Source organism: Scatophagus argus, chromosome 23 (genome assembly GCF_020382885.2).
Source record: "Scatophagus argus isolate fScaArg1 chromosome 23, fScaArg1.pri, whole genome shotgun sequence".
In the NCBI taxonomy this organism is placed as follows: domain Eukaryota; kingdom Metazoa; phylum Chordata; class Actinopteri; family Scatophagidae; genus Scatophagus; species Scatophagus argus.
Window position 1 is genome coordinate 1,160,552 of NC_058515.1, and position 18,435 is coordinate 1,178,986.

Consider the following 18,435-nt stretch of genomic DNA (forward strand, 5'->3'; position numbering starts at 1 on the left):
CTGGCACCTGGTGTGAGGAAACCACAAAATTACACTAAGCAGCACCATGCAGATAAACTGGTGGTTTTTACAGGAGGCTCAAAAGATCCTGGGACTGGAGGTACGGGAACTGCCATTTTAATCCAGTAATGTGAGGGTGCTGTTAAAAGAACCACAGACCACCTGTTAATATATGCAGCTGAGCTAGTAGGTCTTTGATTAAAAGAAAAAAAATGTTTATTAATTGCATCTGATACTTGGGCAGCACTCACAATCATTAAATCTGGAAAGTCATGCTATTAAGATCCTCTTGTTGAAATTCACCGTTTATTATAGGCTACTTAAATCAGAATAAGGGTCTGAAGCTTTGCTTACATTTGGATTCCTTCTCATGTTGGGGTAGAAGGAAATAATGTTAATAATCTGGCCAAACAATCCCTCCACTTCAAACTGTAAGCATGATCTCTTTGACTAAAGCTGGGGGTAAAACAATCATATACAGACAAATGCAAAAAGTATGACGAAAATATTGGGATAAAAAAACAGAAAGACATGTTATGATATTCAGAAAAATGTAGGAAAGAGGCTGGGTAGGAACCAAAAGGACAGGACATTCTGGACCAGAAACAGGATTAATGGATTGATGGTTTTTAATCTTCTGCCAATCTACTGCTCCACACTCTACTCCGGTAGGTGGCGGTAATGCGCCTTTAAGCTGGTTTGTCAACCGCCAATCAAACCTAAAGTATAAGAAGAAGGATGTACCAACGCTTACTAAGTTGTCAATACTAATAGACTGCCTACTGTAGATAGTCGTTATGCGATGTAAACTGGCATACTGACTCAAAGGATAGACCTATTCAACCTTGGGCAGGTCCACCTACGAAGGTAAAGCCAGTTTAATATTTAATATCTTGCGTTGCATTGTCTCTATCGGTTGCTATTAGCATCTTATGTGGTCTGAGCTAGCTACCACTGGTATAGTAATGGCTGTTTTGTCTAAATAATACAGTAACAGACTCTTATACACCAAACAGTGGTGGTTGTCTTTGAGTCACGATAACGTAGATACCTTTTGCTTAAGTCACTTTTATATTTTTCATTTTGTTAGTACACTAGACAGTGAGTCCGCTGTCTATACCAAATTCCACTGAAAAATGCGGTAATTGAAAAAAATCTTTGCTTTTTGTTGCCAATGCACAATAGATGCAACACTAGCCAAGACCTGCAACGAATCTAATGTGTGTTCTTGCAAGTTCGGGACATAGCTGATCCGCCAAACACAACTCCATTTTAATCAACTCTAAATCTAAGCTATAATGCGTCAGCTACATGAGCTTTTTCTACGGTGTCCCCCATCGCCTTACACGCTGCCTTTTTATTTGAGAAAATGCAAAAGAAAGCGTTAGTGTAAACAAGCACTGTACAGACTGGACTTCCCTCTGTCGCAACCGAAACGCTACGCACTAGTAAAATGTTTTTCCTTAGCAGCTTTTGAGCGGTTGTCGTGAGCATGGCAGACCGGGAGGAGCGCCGCTTCGCCGAGGTTTCCCGGGAGTCCGTCAGACTCATGGCCGAGAGTGCAGGCGTGGAGCTCGCCGACGATGTGGCCGCTCTTCTGGCTGAGGACGTGTGTTACCGGCTTCGGGAGGCAACACAGGTCAGTGCTGGATGGACGGGTGACTGTAACTCATTTCAGAGCAGAGCATATGTGTTAAAATGTGTATGAGTGCGGTACAAGTTATTCATATGGACATGCAGTATTAATGGTGCGTTGTTTTTGGACGCACACAGAGCAGCTCTCAGTTTATGAGACATGCAAAGAGGAGGAAGCTGACAGTGGAGGACTTAAACAGAGCTCTGCGCTGGAGCAACGTGGAGGTGAGAATCTTGTGATTTTCACGTCCATCTGCGTGGTCGGTGTGATGTGGACATGAACATGTTACAGCCTTCACTTTATTTATCTCTGTGTGTTCATCAGGCTATCTGCGGCTACGGGGCCCAGGATGCTCTTCCTTTCCGTTCGGTTAAAGAAGGGGAGCTTTTCTTTGTTGAGGATCGGGACATCAATCTAGTTGAGTTGGCATTGGCCACCAATATTCCCAAGGGCTGTGCTGAGACCATGGTGCGAGGTATGACACCACCGATGATTTGATGATTCATATCTTTCAAACAGGAGGTATTTTCTACTAATAATTTTCCTGTTTTCTTTTCCCTTCAGTGAATGTGTCTTACCTTGATGGGAAAGGCAACCTTGAGCCTCAGGGAACGGGTAAGACTTACACACATTATGATTACTGGGTTCAACACACACAGTAGGCAATATTGCCTTTCCTCTATTTATGTTAAATGAAAGAGCGCTGTCACCTCACAGCAAAGAGGATTTAGGGTTCAAGTCCCAGTCTGGGCCTTTCTGTGTTGAGATTGCATGTTCTCCCTGTGCCTGCGTGGGTTTTCTTCAGGTGCTCCGACTTCCTCCCACAGTCCCAAAAACATGCACAGGTTAACTGACTGCTCTACATTGCCCCTTAGTGTGAGTGTGGAAGTGTGTCTGATTGTCTGTCCTTGTGTGTTGGCCCTGCGATCGACTGGTGATAAAGTGGTATAGAAAATGGATGGGGGGGATGTTAAAGGAAAAGGGTATGAAGAGGTAGAAATCTCTTACTGGTGAAGCAACATGCAACGCTCAGCCTTAAGAAATGTCACTCTGGAGAAAATTCTGGGCTCCAACCATTTTGCTATATGCTAAATGTTAATTCTCCATTCTTGAGATATTGAATGTTATCCTCCTATTATGTTTGCAGTTTTGCTGGTAAGGTGCAAAAACAGCTGCTCATGTGGATCTCATAAACTGCCTGACATGCAGCCTGTAACACCTTGATTGTATCCAAAGGGACATTCTTAGTGATTCCTGTTCTGCATCTGAGCGTATCAGTCTGTGTTTGTGCATCCTGACTGTTGACTTGTCACAGTTCCCACAGCAGTGCAGTCTCTGTCGGATGACTTGTTGAAGTACTACCAGCAGATCACACGGGCCATTCTGGGAGAGGACCCCCACCTCATGAAGGTAGACTCCTGCTGAATAGAGCCAGACATTCTCTGTGGCTGAACACTGCGATCAAACATTTTTCTTCTGTGTATTTCAGGTGGCTCTGCTGGACCTCCAGTCCAACTCCAAAATCGCTGCCCTCCTTCCGTACTTTGTTTATGTCATCAGTGGGGTATGTTTGTCATCTGAACTTTGTTATGATCTGGTTCCATAAGGCAAATTCAGCATAATTCAGTAACCATGGCAGCGTATGTTGGGATACTAACTGAAAGGGTATGCTATGAAGCTAGTTCGTCATAGCCAGGTTTGCTGTGTGTGTGGGAGCTATTAAAACCTAAAATCTCAGTCAGAGATAATTAGTATTGCAATGGTGGTCATCAACTTTTTTGTTCGCTCAGGCATTTTGCTTCAGGCTCTGTGTGCTTTCCCATTAAAAGGGAGTTTGGTGCATCATTTGACTCTTCTTCCGCACAAAAAGGACCAATAGTGTATAACCTTCTTAAGTCAAGAGAAACGGGTTGCTATAATGGAGGTCTATGAAGAAAATAATAAAAAATATTAAAGCAAAGTGCAACGGGTGTTGCTACAAATAATACAATAAAATTCATAAGTACATATATTTACTTTACCACTCGGTGAACTCTTAAGATCCTGTTGACATGACAGCTGCTTCATGGTCAAGCTATTTAACTTTAAACTTGAGATAGCATTTTTAAACATTGTACTCAAGAACTGCATTCAGGTCTGACCCTGTCCCATAATGAAAGTTACATGGAGATCACTTTGTTTTTTTCCCAAATCAAGGTCTAGAACAAACTCTTTAATTTTTCTGGAAGGCAGAAACCTTGGACCAGACCCCGGCTCTAGATGGGCGGCCATCTGCCTTGACCGGTTGGGGTGTGAGATTGAAAGAGAAGGGGTGGGGTGGGTCAGGCATACTGAACAGTGCAATACAGTAATGGTAACAGTAATAAGAGAAGTATTAGTATTGGTAATAATAATTATATTAATAATAATGTGGAAATATATCGAAGTCACTCATGATTATAATAATATATTTTTATAATTTTATAATAATAGTAATTAGATGACTTTGTTTGATGACATTGCTAACAGCATAAATAAAGCTTGTATATATAGCATATTCCCTAAGAGAATATCATCAGGAAAAGTATTAGTGAAAGGGCTGCACTGTTTATTTTGATAGACAGTTGAACCTGTCTATGTATTTGAGTATTGAGTCTTTATTGGTTCATTTACTTCAGGTGTTGAACTTTAATCCCCGTTTTTTTCGTTATGGTACAGGGTCTGAAATGAATGCCAGCCAAGAGCCGAATGAGATTTTTTTTTTTTTTTTTTTATGCAGTTGTGTTGTTGTTTGTGTCCAGGTGAAATCAGTAAGTCATGACCTGGAGCAGCTCAACAGGCTTCTCCACATGGTGAAGAGCCTGGTCCAGAACCCTTTCCTGTACCTGGGCTCATACGTGCGCAGCCTGGTCTCAAGCGTCATGTACTGCATCCTGGAGCCGCTGGCTGCCTCCATCAACCCACTCAATGACCACTGGACCCTCAGGGACTACGCCGCCCTGCTCCTCAGCCACATCTTCTGGTGAGCATGAAAAACGGCCCCATACCAATACTTTTGCCTACATAGTGTATTTTCCCAAAGTTGGCAGGTTTGTTCCTGCTTTTCTTTTCTAAAGCAATAGTAAACACACAATGTCTCCTGTGCTTTTATTATATTTTTATGGACATTTTACACTTTTGAGTGATTACATGAAACAATATTCAGCAGATGAATCGATAATGAAAATAATCATAAGTTGTAGTTAGATGAGACTCACTGATTGATTCCTGAATTTTTAATGTAACACCAAAATGTCTCTGTCTTATTGGCAAATGGGCCAAAGGCTAATTTTGTGGTTCCTGTTAGATTCAAAACTTCATGGACTATGTTTTCAAATTGACTAGCTTTGTCCTCCCTTTTTGGGGGACAGTTGACGTAAATAAAACATCTGACATGCCATCGCTTTTAAATGCTGTAACAGTAAACAAGTTAGTAAACAGAAATTTACACATCCAGCAGGCATTCCTTTACATTGTTGTCTTTCTTTCTTTTTCCAGGACTCATGGTGATCTGGTGAGTGGTCTCTATCATCAGATCCTGTTGTCACTCCAAAAGGTTCTGTCTGACCCAGTGAGACCACTCTGCTCCCACTATGGCGCTGTGGTGGGGCTTCATGCTCTGGGATGGAAGGTATGTTCACTGCTTCCATCTCATCGTCATTTGGAATATCCCTTTAATTTGATTTACATTCAGAGATTGTCTGTTGTCTAAATGCTCTCCTCCCATGTCTCCCCAGTAGTCTGTCTGAATCTGTCTGAGAATAATCTCTGCATTAATGTGTGCGTGTGTGTGTGTGTGTGTGTGTGTGTATATTGCCAGGCTGTTGAGAGAGTGCTTTTCCCACACCTTCCTGCCTATTGGGCCAATCTCCAGGCTGTGCTGGATGACTACTCTGTTTCCAATGCCCAGGTCAAAGCAGATGGACATAAGGTGTATGGAGCCATCCTGGTCAGTACTGTAATGGGTGGAGAAGTATTTTCACACAGTGATCATCCACAAGACTCTATTTTATTACTCAGTTTTTCTCGAAACCCTTACTGACAGTAATCATTGTCTCAATATTTTTGCATTGACTAAAAACATTAGGTGCCTTGTACTCAGGTTGAACACCTCTGCCCTACAGGCTACATTGCTAAAACTGCACTATTATTATTACAATTACTATTATTTCTTACCCCCCCACCTTTCAGAGGAACAAGCTGAAAACACAAGATTTACATAATTTAAGTTATTATAAATATTACATTACAGAACCTGAATCTGATATGTATGCTGGGGCGTCTTGGAAGAATTGTGGCACTGCAGAGATAATTACATACACAAGTTTTAGTGCTGCTTAAATTCCCTCCTCGATTATAAAAAGACCAAAATATTGCTTTGGTATATTTTCTGCGACTAAAATGTGAAGTTTGTGGCGCTAGACAAAAGATCAAAAATGACGTATTGCTGAGACCATGAATGTGCCCAGCAAACTTCATTCTGTATTTTTTTGTATACAGTTGTAAGGTATGTAGAAGCATGAATATTCAGCTCCGATTCGCCACATGACTTAGACAAGACAACTTTATTTGTACAGCCCATTTTTACAAGCAGTTTGTCTCAAAGGGCTTAACATAACATCAGCAACATCCTCTGCCCTTCGACCCTCACATCGACTAAGGAAAAACTCCCAGAAAAGCCTTTAACAGGAAAAAATGGAAGAAACCTCAGGGGGAGCAACAGAGGAGGGATCCCTAATCCGTAGCAGCTGTTTACGCCTTCGCTCTGTTGTCCTGTGTGTTGTGCAGGTGGCGGTGGAACGTCTGCTGAAGATGAAGGCCCTGTCTCTGTCTCAGCCAGCAGAGGGAGTCTCCAGTGGTCAGCCGGGCTCGGTGGTGGGTGCTATGGGTTACAGGGTGAGCTCCCCAGGCCTCAGCCCCCCTCCAGAGCCTCCGTCAGAGGCTGCCTTGGGAATCGCCAGCCACCTTCAGGCAGGCGGGGCAGGCTGTCCTTGGGAGGAGTGGACTCCTGTCCCTCTCCCTGCCATGTACTGTGAGCTCTACTCCTTCTTTGGAGACAGTCTGGCAGTCAGGTTTAGTACAGGACCTGGGTTTGGCAGCTACCCTCCCTGCACCCCATCCCAGCTCAGTGATGCCAGAAAAGACCCCCCTGGCCCTGGCTCCAACTCTGACACCACCCGAAAGATGCCACAGCTAACTGCCAACCTCAACATCAGCCCCAGACAGGATGGGAGTCCTCGCACCGATCCGCCTCCGCCCAGCCTGGCAGCTACTGGATCAGGAAGGTACAGAAAACAACACTAACCCTTCTTGAAAACCAAACGACTGAATTTGGATTTGCGGATCTGAATGTAGCTGCCCGTCCTTTCTCCTCCAGGTCCCTGGCTCGCTCCTCCTCCTCCTCATCCTCTGTGCAGCGCTCCAGATCTTCCTTGTCCCGTTCAGGCCAGCGTTCGGCAGGCCTGTCTCGTGATGTTTTCCCCAAAGCTCGATTCACCTCGCCTCAGACAGGACCTCCTGCGTTTTCCTTCCTCATTGGCGGACGGCAAATGGGTCGCCGCTGCCAAGGGCGCCGTCCCTTCCAGACCACTTTTGCCCCAACTCCGCCTCTTTCTGCCATCCCACCACGAGCCTATGCCCACAAACTTCCTGTCATTGGCAGGGTGGGCAAACCTGTACGCCGCTGGGCGTGTTCCCATTACTCGTTACATCTCCCTCTCTAGTCTCAGAACTGAGCTTCAGATTGCATCCCTACAAAGACTTTAGCAAGCTCATAATGTTTTTCAGCTCAAGCTACCAAAACGTTGTTGTGTCACAAAAAATGATTACACTTTTTAGTAAGAGTTAATACAAAGTGACACTGTGCAGACTGCAACCACTAAAACACAGTGCATACAATTATAATTATAGATTATAATTATAATTATAATTATAGAAATATTTCAGTTGTTTTTAATTCTCATTTTGACATCATTTAAGCAATTCTTAAAAACTTACCGTGGCTGTTTTCTGTCTGTTTGTTTACAGAGTAATGTTTTCAGTCATTTAGAGTCGTCTTTTTGTCCCCTGATGATTACAAGTCCTGCATCGCTCTCCTTTTAGCTCTGTTTTGAGAAAACATTGGACTCAGCTCTCCATTATGTTCACCAGCTAGTCTCTAAGTGTGTGTGTCTGCTGTTTGCTGCTACTCAGGTAGTGTACAGTGGCATTTTAGAGCTTTTCCTCTGAAAGCATCTGCCTGTGTGACTGAAAACGATACTGTTGGAGCAGTGAGCATGAACCAGAACAGTTTGTGCCAGACAGCTAAACAATAAGCCGAAACTCACTATAAACCTCTGGAAAGCCGAGAGGAGCTGCAGATTCTCAGATAATTATCTGAAGGGTCATCCATACACATTTCACATTGCCCCATTGTTTTCACACTGCCATTTGATACATTGTAAAAATATCCATTATTCAAATATGTTTTGTTTCCAACCAACATTCAAGAAGCCAGATATGTTCACCTTACAGTGATAGAGAAGCATGATGTCCTTATATGTGAGAAGCTGGAACAAGAGAGTGTGCTTTTGATACATGATTTAAAAAGTTAAACTGTGGACAGCATATAGGCCTGCCTTGTGTTTGGGGAAAAAAAGTGACATCTTTCACATTGTTGTTAATAAAAAAAGAATAAAAAAAAAAATCATATTGCGATTTTAAAAATCTTTATGCTTTTTAGCCCATGAATGTATGGCTGGCCTGTGTAATTTCAGATTGTTTTTACCTGATCTATTTCTGACCATGTCTGACCTGCTTTCCCTTTAGAGCCTGACTAGCCTTCAGTATCTGGTTGCAGTGTGTAGAGAAACAAAGCAGTCAGAAGCAACAATGGCCCAGCTTGTGTCTTCGCTGTGGCTGTTCTGTCAGGTCAATGCATTTGCCTGGCTGGTTCTCTGCTACCTGGTCTTCATTGTGTTGGGAGGTATGGCGTTCACGTGCTTGGGAATAGCTGGTGGAGAAGGACCTGAGGGCTGGTGTGGAGGAACAGACTGAGTGAACTGCTGGGGAAAGCCCTCTCTGCTCATCGCAGTGATGTACATGTTCTGAAGGCTGATACTGATGTGAGCTGCTGTCATTTCACATCATCACTCTTGTTCTGTCATTTTCACGCTGACCACCATGGGTAAGATTCATCCATCCATCCATTTTCTATACCGCTTATCCGTCAGGGTCGCGGGGGAGCTGGAGCCTATCCCAGCTTACTACAGGCGAGAGGCGGGGTACACCCTGGACTGGTCGGGGTAAAATTCAATTCAATTCAATTTTATTTAAAGTGCCAATTCATAACATAGTTATCTCAAGACACTCAACAACAACAACAAAAAACAACCAAAAAGAAGAGAATCAGAAACAGGTCCCAGGGCAAAACCCCACAATGAGTAAGCATTTGGCGACAGTGGCGAGGAAAAACTTCCTTTTAACAGGCAGAAACCTCGAGCAGAACCAGACTCAGCATAGACGGCCTTCTGCTGCGACCGCCTGGTTGATAGCGCTGCAACTAGTGAATGTTTTCATTATTGATCACGATTATATCAGTTTGCCAAGGTGAAGTTGGATAGCTTGTTTACGTTCACTTTACAATGACATAAAGCGACAACATTTTTGTATCTTACCACTATAGTTACTAGTAGCTTTGTAAATAATTATTGCACATAGAAACTACTGCAGCTGTATGATGAAAATCATGTCACCACCATGGACAGAATGAAATACGGGAAAGGCACTCTCAGGGCCGTAGCCAAGCTTTAGAGAGATGCAAAGGTGCCTGACCATTAAGGGCTCTGTATGTGAGGAGAAGAATTTTAAATTCTATTCTGGATTCAGCCAGTTTAGAGAAGCCAATACAGGAGAGATATGATCTCTTATCCTAATTCTTGTGAGGATGCATGCTGCAGCATTCTAAATTGGCTGGAGAGCCTTTGGAGACAGACTAGGGCAGCCTGATGATAGGGAGTTGCAATAATTCAATTCAGTTCAGTTTTCAATTCAGTTTATTTATATAGCGCCAATTCACAACAAAAGTTATCTCATGACACTTTCCAATTAGAGCAGGTCTAGACCAAACTCTTTAATTAAATTGTAACAGAGAGAACCCAACATTCCCCTTTGAGCAACCACCTAGCGACAGTAGTGGAGAAAAACTGCCTTTTAGAAGGCAGAAACCTCGGAGCAGACCCCAGCTCAAGATGGGCGGCCATCTGCCTTGACCAGTTGGGTTGAGAGAGAGGGAGAGAGAGAGGGGGGTGGGACGTGAGAGAAGGAGCACATAAGCAGAGATGCATAGCAGCAGTAATAATACTAGAAGTATTTGAACTGTAGATAATGATAATGACAATGAAGTATACAGAAGGTATTATGGTGATTTTGATAGCAATCTTGGCAACAATAATAATGACAGTAGCTGTACAGAGTAGTAATAGAATCAAAGTAGTTTATCACTAAACAGTAGTCGCAGTAAGTTTCGAGCAGGACCGCAGCAGGAGGTCCAACCACGATCCATGGGAACCTGCAAGATGAGAAAGCACAGGGACTCCAGGGAAGAAGTTGAGTTAGTGATATGCATTAATGGGACATGAATGTGTGCAGAAGGAGAGGGAGAGGAAGAAAGAGCTCAGTGCGTCATGGGAGGGCCCCCAGTAGTCTATAGCAGCATAACTAGGGGCCGGCCTAGGCCAGCCCTAACTACTACTTTATCAAAAAAGAAAGTTTTAAGTCCACTCTTAAATGTAGAGATGGTGTCCACCTCCTGGACAGAAATGGAAAGATGGTTCCATAGCAGAGGAGCTTGATAACTAAAGGCTCTGGTTCCCAATCTACTTTTGAAGACTCTAGGAACCACAAGTAGCCCTGCATTTTGGGAATGCAAAACTCAATAGAACTGGACATATTATTATTATTATATTTATTTTTGTTTTAAAATGAAAAAAAAAATGTTCTCCTCTCTCCCCAGGTTACCTGCTGGTGGGGCTGGTGGTGATTGTTACCTTAAAGGATACTGTACTGCAGATTCCCCAGGTCTGTGCGGTGATGAGGCTTTTTTCTGCTTCTCAGTATGCAGAGCAGGAAGGTGTCAGTTTTAATGAATTGACAATGAAGAGGAGCCTCAGTAATCCCAGTCCATCTGTACCATCTCCTCCACTCCATTAGAGCTGTTGAGCCCTCGCTCATGCACATCTATTGACACAGACCTTCACAGAGCCAGAATCTCAGAAAACTATTGACTTACACAGCTGTTTACAACACATCAGTGTCTGATTTACAACGTCGAAGTATTTAAATATTCAGGTGTACATGCAGTACACTCCAGTCCAGTTTTATCAAGTTCTAGGTCAAACATCTGCCACCAGCCATTTGAATTCAAATCACGTGTTCTGAATTTGTCTGTGCACTGATGTGAAGCTTAACTTTAAAACTGAATTGTTACATTACTACTACATTAGCACAAACTGTAGGTCATGAGTGCAATCCTGCGTATGATTTAGGTAATCAGGCTGGGGAATTCTTGACCAGCACAATGTACTCTAACATACAGTTTTACAATGTTCACTTAAAGCAATACACGAGTAAACAGTTTAATAACACACACAATCAGTCCTTTACCAAATTCTGAAATTTTGAGGAGGCACAGTCTGCTATTCTGTCTTCTTTACAATAAACTGCCTGAGTGAAGATACTTTCAGCACGTAACAGTCAGTCTTTTAGGTTTTCAGAATGTGACCTTTTTTGATCTCATTCTGGGTACATTTTAACAAAAACAAAACAGCTTTGTTTAAATTGCTTACTTACACTCAGGTAATTGTTGGTTTTCAAGCTTTAATTCATAAACAGTGTCTATTAAAAAATGATTCACCCCATTGGATGTTTTCCTGTTTTATTGCTTTTAGACTTTGGGTTTTTGACAAAAACTTATCGAAAAAATTCCTCTTTAATGTCAAGGTGAAAACAGATTTCTACAGAGTAACGTCAGTCAGTTCCAAATATATGATATAAAACGCATGATTGCATAAATATATAAAACATCCAAGGGTGAATGCTCTTTATAGGCACCGTATGTTTTTCATTTCAACGCTGCTCTACAAGATTCTTGAACAGTTTTTATTCTATTCATCATCATGCTAAACTCCAAACTGAAAGTACACCCCACTAATGTGTGATAACTTACAATTTATGAATAATATCTATGTGCAATATTTAACAATTTGGTTTTTAATCTTTTTAACTGCATAGGTTGGCAATAGTGTGTAGTAAAAAAAAATGAATGTGGGTTGTGTGAATGACAAACACGGGTTTTGTGTGAATGAAATGAGAACATTATTTATTTATTTTATAGCTTTTTTTTATACTGAGCCCAATTCTTGAGTGCACCTGAATTTCATTGTATGTTCTGTACAATGGCAATAAAGAATGCTATCCCAATAGCTTTACTATAACTATAGTTACTGTAATTTACTATAATGTACTGCTGAAGATGGGGTAGTTATCTCAACCTTTCTTTGCCCTGTAGTCAATAAATACATAAACAGTTACATTAACAGCTTTCACTTTTCATATACAGAAGACAACATTTCAGTCTCTGTCAAGTTTATATCAACGTGTACATTTGTGGTAACCATGAAACCATTGGGTTTAAAAAACTGAGGTATTGGGGACTGTAAGAAATGATGTAATTTAAGAAAATCACTTAAACTAATTGAGATAAATTGAGATAAAACAGATTTTACATACGTTGCTATAATAAAGAGGAGGTACAACACTGACCACAAGGTGTCACAAAGCCACATCTCAGTGTTGTAATTTAAGGGGAGGAAATGCAAACAGTTGGCAGACAGGATGCAAACAAACTCACATGTTAGCTGAACTTTACTGGAAGGGAAAATGTAATGCAAAAATATGACCCAAACTGTCTGTTAACATCCATCAACTTGAACATACCATAGTTGCTGAAATTGTGTGTACAAACATTTACTTTGTAATGAGGGAATATTCGCAACATTTGTGGTTGTTTTCTGTTTTAATCTGGATAAACGTGTCTCTAACCAGAATGCTGTTGTCACATGCCCCATCAGATTTCATTTAGAAATAAGTAGTGATCTCAGCAATTACTTTTGTGAGTGCAGTGTTATCATTATTGATGTTGTAAAAGAGTGTAATTCTTCTTTAAGAGAGTACTCCTCCTTCAATCAAAAAAGAACCAGAGATATTGTCTTTTTATCCTCCCCCACATTCTTCTTCTCTCTCAAAAATTTCTGTTGTCATGCCCACAATGCATTTCAACCAACAGTTTCACAGTTTCACTGCGTTGGGTTAGTAGTGGCTAATGTAGCATGGAGCAGAAATGAGGAGCAGTAACAGAGGTCTGGTAAGCTCACTTCTGCCTAACTCCACACCAACAGATTTGTCTTCAAACTTGCAGTCTTCAGGCCCACCCAACATTGACTCAAGTGACATCACTTGAGGACATTTATCACATAAGTGCTTCAGAAAAATTCTTAGAGTTACAATTCTTTGAGTTACAATGATGAAATACAGAAATACAAGTTTACTGACATCCCTAACTCTTCTTCACAGATACAGAGGTTTGTAGCAGTGCATTTGGAGTGAATACTCTTTTAATGAACCATCTAACTAAAGGTGCAGGGAGTTTGCTTGGAGCTGTAACAGAGGCCTGTTGTGTGTTCTCCTACTATGACTGTGTTTGTACAGGGCAGCTTGTGCCTTGTACTGCCAGCTCTCACCCCTCCTTAGCAACACACATACACAATCTCTTTCAATTCTTTCCTTTATATGAAGCCTCAGTTAAAAGTCTAACCCCAACCTTAACCCTAACCCATATCTGAAAGCTGAAGTTGGTAAAGTTTGAAAATATCCAACTGAAAAAATTAAAAAATTCCACCCCATCTTTTAGGACACCCACCAAAGTCACAACTCTGAAAATACATGCTATGTATACATACATACATACATACATACATACATACATATATATATATATATATATATATATATATATATATATATATATATGGAGGTGTCCTCCATTTTGACTTTGGAACTTCCAGCCCATTCTCAGTGCAGATGTTCCTGTGTACTATGCCAACCACTTGGTTATGGTGTTCTCTTCTATATGTCTTCGTCTTCTATATGTCAGTGGTACATGCCATGCAGAGGCTTATCCCTCCATGAAGGTTCATCCTCCTCTTCCTCATCATCATCATCAGGTTTCTGCTGCCTGAGGTATTTACTTAGCAAATACCTACACTCTGTGTAGGTATTTGATTGCAGCTAACTTTCTTGTGGCCACCTCATGGTTTCCATTTGCCTGTGGGATCCCAAGGTATTTGTAGCTGTTGGGAACATCTGCAATGCTGCGTTCTGGTAGTTCAACCTCCTCAATTCTGATCATCTTCCCTCTCTTTGATGCCATCTGACCACACTTATCTAGTCCGAATGACATCCCAGTTCTGGCGATGTGGATCGGCTAGGAAACCAGTATCCACCACTCTTTATGATGATCTGGCTGTGTTTGTTCAGGCCTATGCAGAACAGCAGCAGCGATAGCGCATCACCTTGGTATGTGCTGCACTTGATGGTAACTTGTGCAACTGGCTTTGAGTTGACCTCTAGAGTTGGCTGCCACAGAACCATTGAGTTCTTTATGAAAGCTCTTAGTGTCCTGTCTCATTGGATTCATGAGGTAGTCACCTGGAATGGTTTTCAGCTCACAGGTGTGCTTTGTCAAGAGTTAATTTGTGCCATTTCTTCCCTTCTTAATGCAGTGGAAGTGTGGAAGTGTGGGTACAAAGTCAATAGCCCTATTAGTGCTACTACAACTACGGTACACATCCATATTATTGCAAGAAACACTCAGTTAAGTAAAGAGAAAAGACAGTCCATCATTACTTTAAGAAATGAATGTCAGTCAATCCTAAAAATCTGAAGAACTATGATGAAACTGATTCTCATGAGAACCATCCCAGGAAAGGAAGATGAAGACCTACCTCTGCTCCAGATAAGTTTATTAGAATTACCAGCCTCAGAAACTGCTAATTTGCAGCACCTCAGATTAGAGCCCACATAAAGGCTTCTAGGAGTTTAAGTGGCACACACATTTCAACATCCACTGTTCAGAGGAGACTGTGAATCAGGCCTTCACGGTCGAATTGCGGCAAAGAAGCCATTACTTCAGAAGAACAACAAGCAGAGGAGACCTACTCAGGCCAATAAACACAAGAATGGACAGTAGATCAATGGAAACTGTCCTTTGTTTTGATTAGTCCAAATTTGACATTTTTGGTTCTAACCGGCATGTGTTTGTTAGACGTTGTGAGGGTGAACAGATGGTTCCTGAAGGTGTGGTTCCCAATGTGAAGCATGCAGGAGATGGTGTGATGGTGTGGGGGTGCTTTGTGACACTGTAAATGACTTAGTCAAAATTGAGGGCACACTTAACCAGCATGGATACCATAGCATTTTGCATTGACATGCCACCCCATCTGGTCTGCACTTAGTGGGACCATCATTTGTTTTGCAAGAGGACAATGAACCCAAACATACCTCTAGGGTATGTAAGGGCTATTTGTCCAAGAGTGATGAATTGCTGCATCAGATGACATGGTTTCCACAATCACCTGATCTAAATCCAATTTAAGTGGTTTGGAATGAGTTGGATCGGAGAGTGAAGGAAAAGCAGCCAACAAGTAGTCAACGCCACTGGGAACTCCTTCAAGATTGTTGATAAACCATTCTAGGTGACCACCACACCACTTCATAGCTGACTGAGAGAATGCCAAGAGTGTGCAAAGCATGTTATCAAAGCAAAAGGTGGCTACTTTGAAGAATTAAAAATATAAAACATCTTCTGGGTTATTTTATATTATTTGCTCTGTCATAATTTCAGTGTCTTCAGTATTAATCTACAATGGTTTGGCTTTATGCACTGGGGAATGGTCATGTTGAAACAGGAAAGGCCGAATACTAACTGTTGACTCAATGTTGAAAGAACCCTACAGTGTAAAATATCATTGTATGCTACAGTGCTAAAATCTATTACAGCCTCAGAGCAAAAGTACACAATGGATAGGGGTGTATGAGATCAATTGAGAATGTTTTAACTTGCAGGGGGAAGAGTGTTGGGGACATAATATTTTTTTGTGATGTCAAATATACACGTGATGTTATAGTCAGAAAGCAGGATACAGTGGAATGTCAGCTGTTTTGCTGATGTGTTTTTAGCTGAATCATTGTTGAGTGTCTTTATTCTCCTCTTCCTTCAGTCAGCGGCTTACAGAGTTGTGCTCAGGCTCAGTGCTCCAGTGAAGACACAGGGATGACTGAGAGTCATGACAGCCTTGTGAAGGCCAGTCACCAGACACATGAGCCTCCTTGGATCTGGTCAAACACTTTGTCAAAAACCACAGCCAACTGCTGTTCCAGTACTACCAATGAGGGAAATGAACTGTTCTCTTAAAGCTGTTGGACTCACAGCTGCCCACAACAATAGAACTGTTTGCCTTCTATATTACTGTTGCAAGGTTAACTTTAAAGCTGCACTAATATTTTTACATGAATAATAGTGTACACAGTAATGTACTGTGAAAAGTATCTCTCATAGTTTTGTTTTGTTTTTTTGTTTTTTTACTATTTTGACAAAAACAATAATTTTACCTTGTGAAACACAAGAGCTACTGATCTATTGCTGAATCCAAACTAATCCTTTAAAACACCAAAGTCACACAATAACACAAACAAACTAACCAACTGAGACAGCAGCAGAACAACAACTCCCTTATCTTGTCTCCTCACAGCAAGGAGGTCCTGGGTTTGATTCCTGGCTGGGGCAGGGGCTTCCTCTGTGGAGTGTGCATATTGTGCTCATGCTTGCGTGGGTTTCCTCCAGGCACTTTGGCTTCTCTGACAATCAATACCTGTACTGTATGTTACGATGCTTAGGGTTGATTCTCCAGTCAGAGCCCATCACAGCACATTAGAGCCCATCACAGCACAGAAACAGCACTGGTTAAAGTCACAAATGACCTCCTCATGGCATCAGACCGCGGGCTTGTCTCCATACTTGTTTTGCTAGATCTCAGTGCTGCTTTCGACACTGTAGATCACAGCATTTTATTACACAGATTAGAACATGAGACTAGGATCACAGGGACTGCGCTACGCTGGTTCAAATCATATTTAACAGATAGATTTCACTTTGCTCAAGTTAATAATGTTTCCTCTTCATATATAAGGGTTAGCCTCGGTGTTCCACAAGGTTCAGTGCTTGGGCCGATCCTGTTCACCTTATACATGCTCCCTCTAGGAAATATTATTCAGAAACATGGCATAAACTTTCATTGTTATGCTGATGACACTCACCTGTACTTATCCTTAAAGCCTGAAGAAACAGAGCCGTTAGCCAGACTCCAGGCATGTCTTAAGGACATAAAGGACTGGATGACCTCCAATTTTTTATTATTAAACTCAGACAAAACTGAGATCATTGTTCTAGGCCCCAAACACCTTAGAAATAGAATAGCTGATAATATTCTCTCTCTGGACGGCATTACTTTGGCCTCCAGTACGACTGCAAGGAACCTCGGCGTTATCTTTGATCAAGACGTGTCATTTATTCATCACATTAAACAGACCTCTAAGACCGCCTTCTTTCACCTCCGTAATATCGCTAAGATTAGGAGCGTCCTCTCTCAGAGTGATGCTGAAAAACTTGTCCATGCTTTCGTTACTTCTAGGCTGGACTACTGCAACTCACTATTGTCAGGATGTCCAAATTATTCTATTAATAACCTGCAGCTGATCGAAAATGCAGCAGCTAGAGTTTTAACAGGAATCAGTAAAAGGGATCATATCTCCCCCATCTTAGCTTCTCTTCACTGGCTTCCGGTAAAATTCAGAATAGACTTTAAAATTCTCCTACTTACATATAAGGCCCTAAATGGACTAGCCCCATCATACCTGCAGGATCTAATAGTCCCATATATTCCCAATAGATCACTCAGATCACAGAGCGCAGGTTTACTTACAGTTCCCAGAATTTATAAAAGTAGAACGGGAGGACGAGCCTTTAGCTATCAGGCACCCCTGCTGTGGAACCAGTTGCCAATCTGGGTTCGACAGGCAGACACCACCTCCACTTTTAAGACTAGACTTAAAACCTTTCTGTTTAGTAAAACGTATAGTTAGCACCAAATAAAGTGTGTAGGGCTGGTAGGCATAGTTTCACTCACCTCAAGATATATAGCCACAGGTAGAATAGGTCTGACTAACTGTTAATCTTTAAATCTCTATCATAGCTAAGCTGCTATAGGCCTATGCTGCCGGGGGACACAAACATGATCCACCAAGCAGTTTCCCCTCCTCCTTTTCCTCTTCTATCCTCTCCCCTCGTCAGATTAACATGCAGTTCATTATTTTATGTCACTAACTGTGTGTCCAGTGCTCCTCGTAGTCTTGTGTCTCTCCCTCCCTCTCTCTCTCTCTCTCTCTCTCTGTATCTTTCCGCAGGTATCTCTCCATCCAGATCTTCAAGTTGAACTGTAGCCGGCTCTATGACCAACCCAATGTGTATTGTTGACATCTGCCTGTCATTCCTCTATGTACCGACTATGGGCGGGGTGGTTCTCCCTACGGGCCGAAATCGAACTGATAGGATAGTGATTCTCAACATCACATAAAAAAAGAATACATGAATGTTACAGCAGTTCATTATAATTTTCAATACTATAAAT

General features: G+C 41.8%; 2 protein-coding genes across 2 annotated transcripts; both read left to right on the top strand.

Moving 5' to 3' along the window:
• Positions 1 to 709: 709 nt before the first annotated feature.
• taf6l (TAF6-like RNA polymerase II, p300/CBP-associated factor (PCAF)-associated factor) lies at positions 710 to 8,344 on the top strand. The gene is made up of 12 exons (XM_046380954.1): positions 710 to 867; positions 1,471 to 1,639; positions 1,774 to 1,860; positions 1,961 to 2,111; positions 2,201 to 2,251; positions 2,952 to 3,046; positions 3,126 to 3,200; positions 4,417 to 4,637; positions 5,153 to 5,285; positions 5,475 to 5,603; positions 6,443 to 6,939; positions 7,032 to 8,344. Exons 2-12 carry the CDS (start codon positions 1,493 to 1,495, stop codon positions 7,375 to 7,377), a joined length of 1,932 nt encoding a protein of 643 aa, XP_046236910.1. The 5' UTR covers positions 710 to 867; positions 1,471 to 1,492; the 3' UTR covers positions 7,378 to 8,344.
• A 180-nt stretch (positions 8,345 to 8,524) lies between these two features.
• kcnk7 (potassium channel, subfamily K, member 7) lies at positions 8,525 to 11,933 on the top strand. The gene is given in 5 exon segments (XM_046381625.1): positions 8,525 to 8,632; positions 8,634 to 8,680; positions 8,682 to 8,819; positions 10,624 to 10,784; positions 10,787 to 11,933. Coding segments are annotated over 5 exon segments (585 nt in total). The 3' UTR covers positions 10,918 to 11,933.
• Positions 11,934 to 18,435: the final 6,502 nt, after the last annotated feature.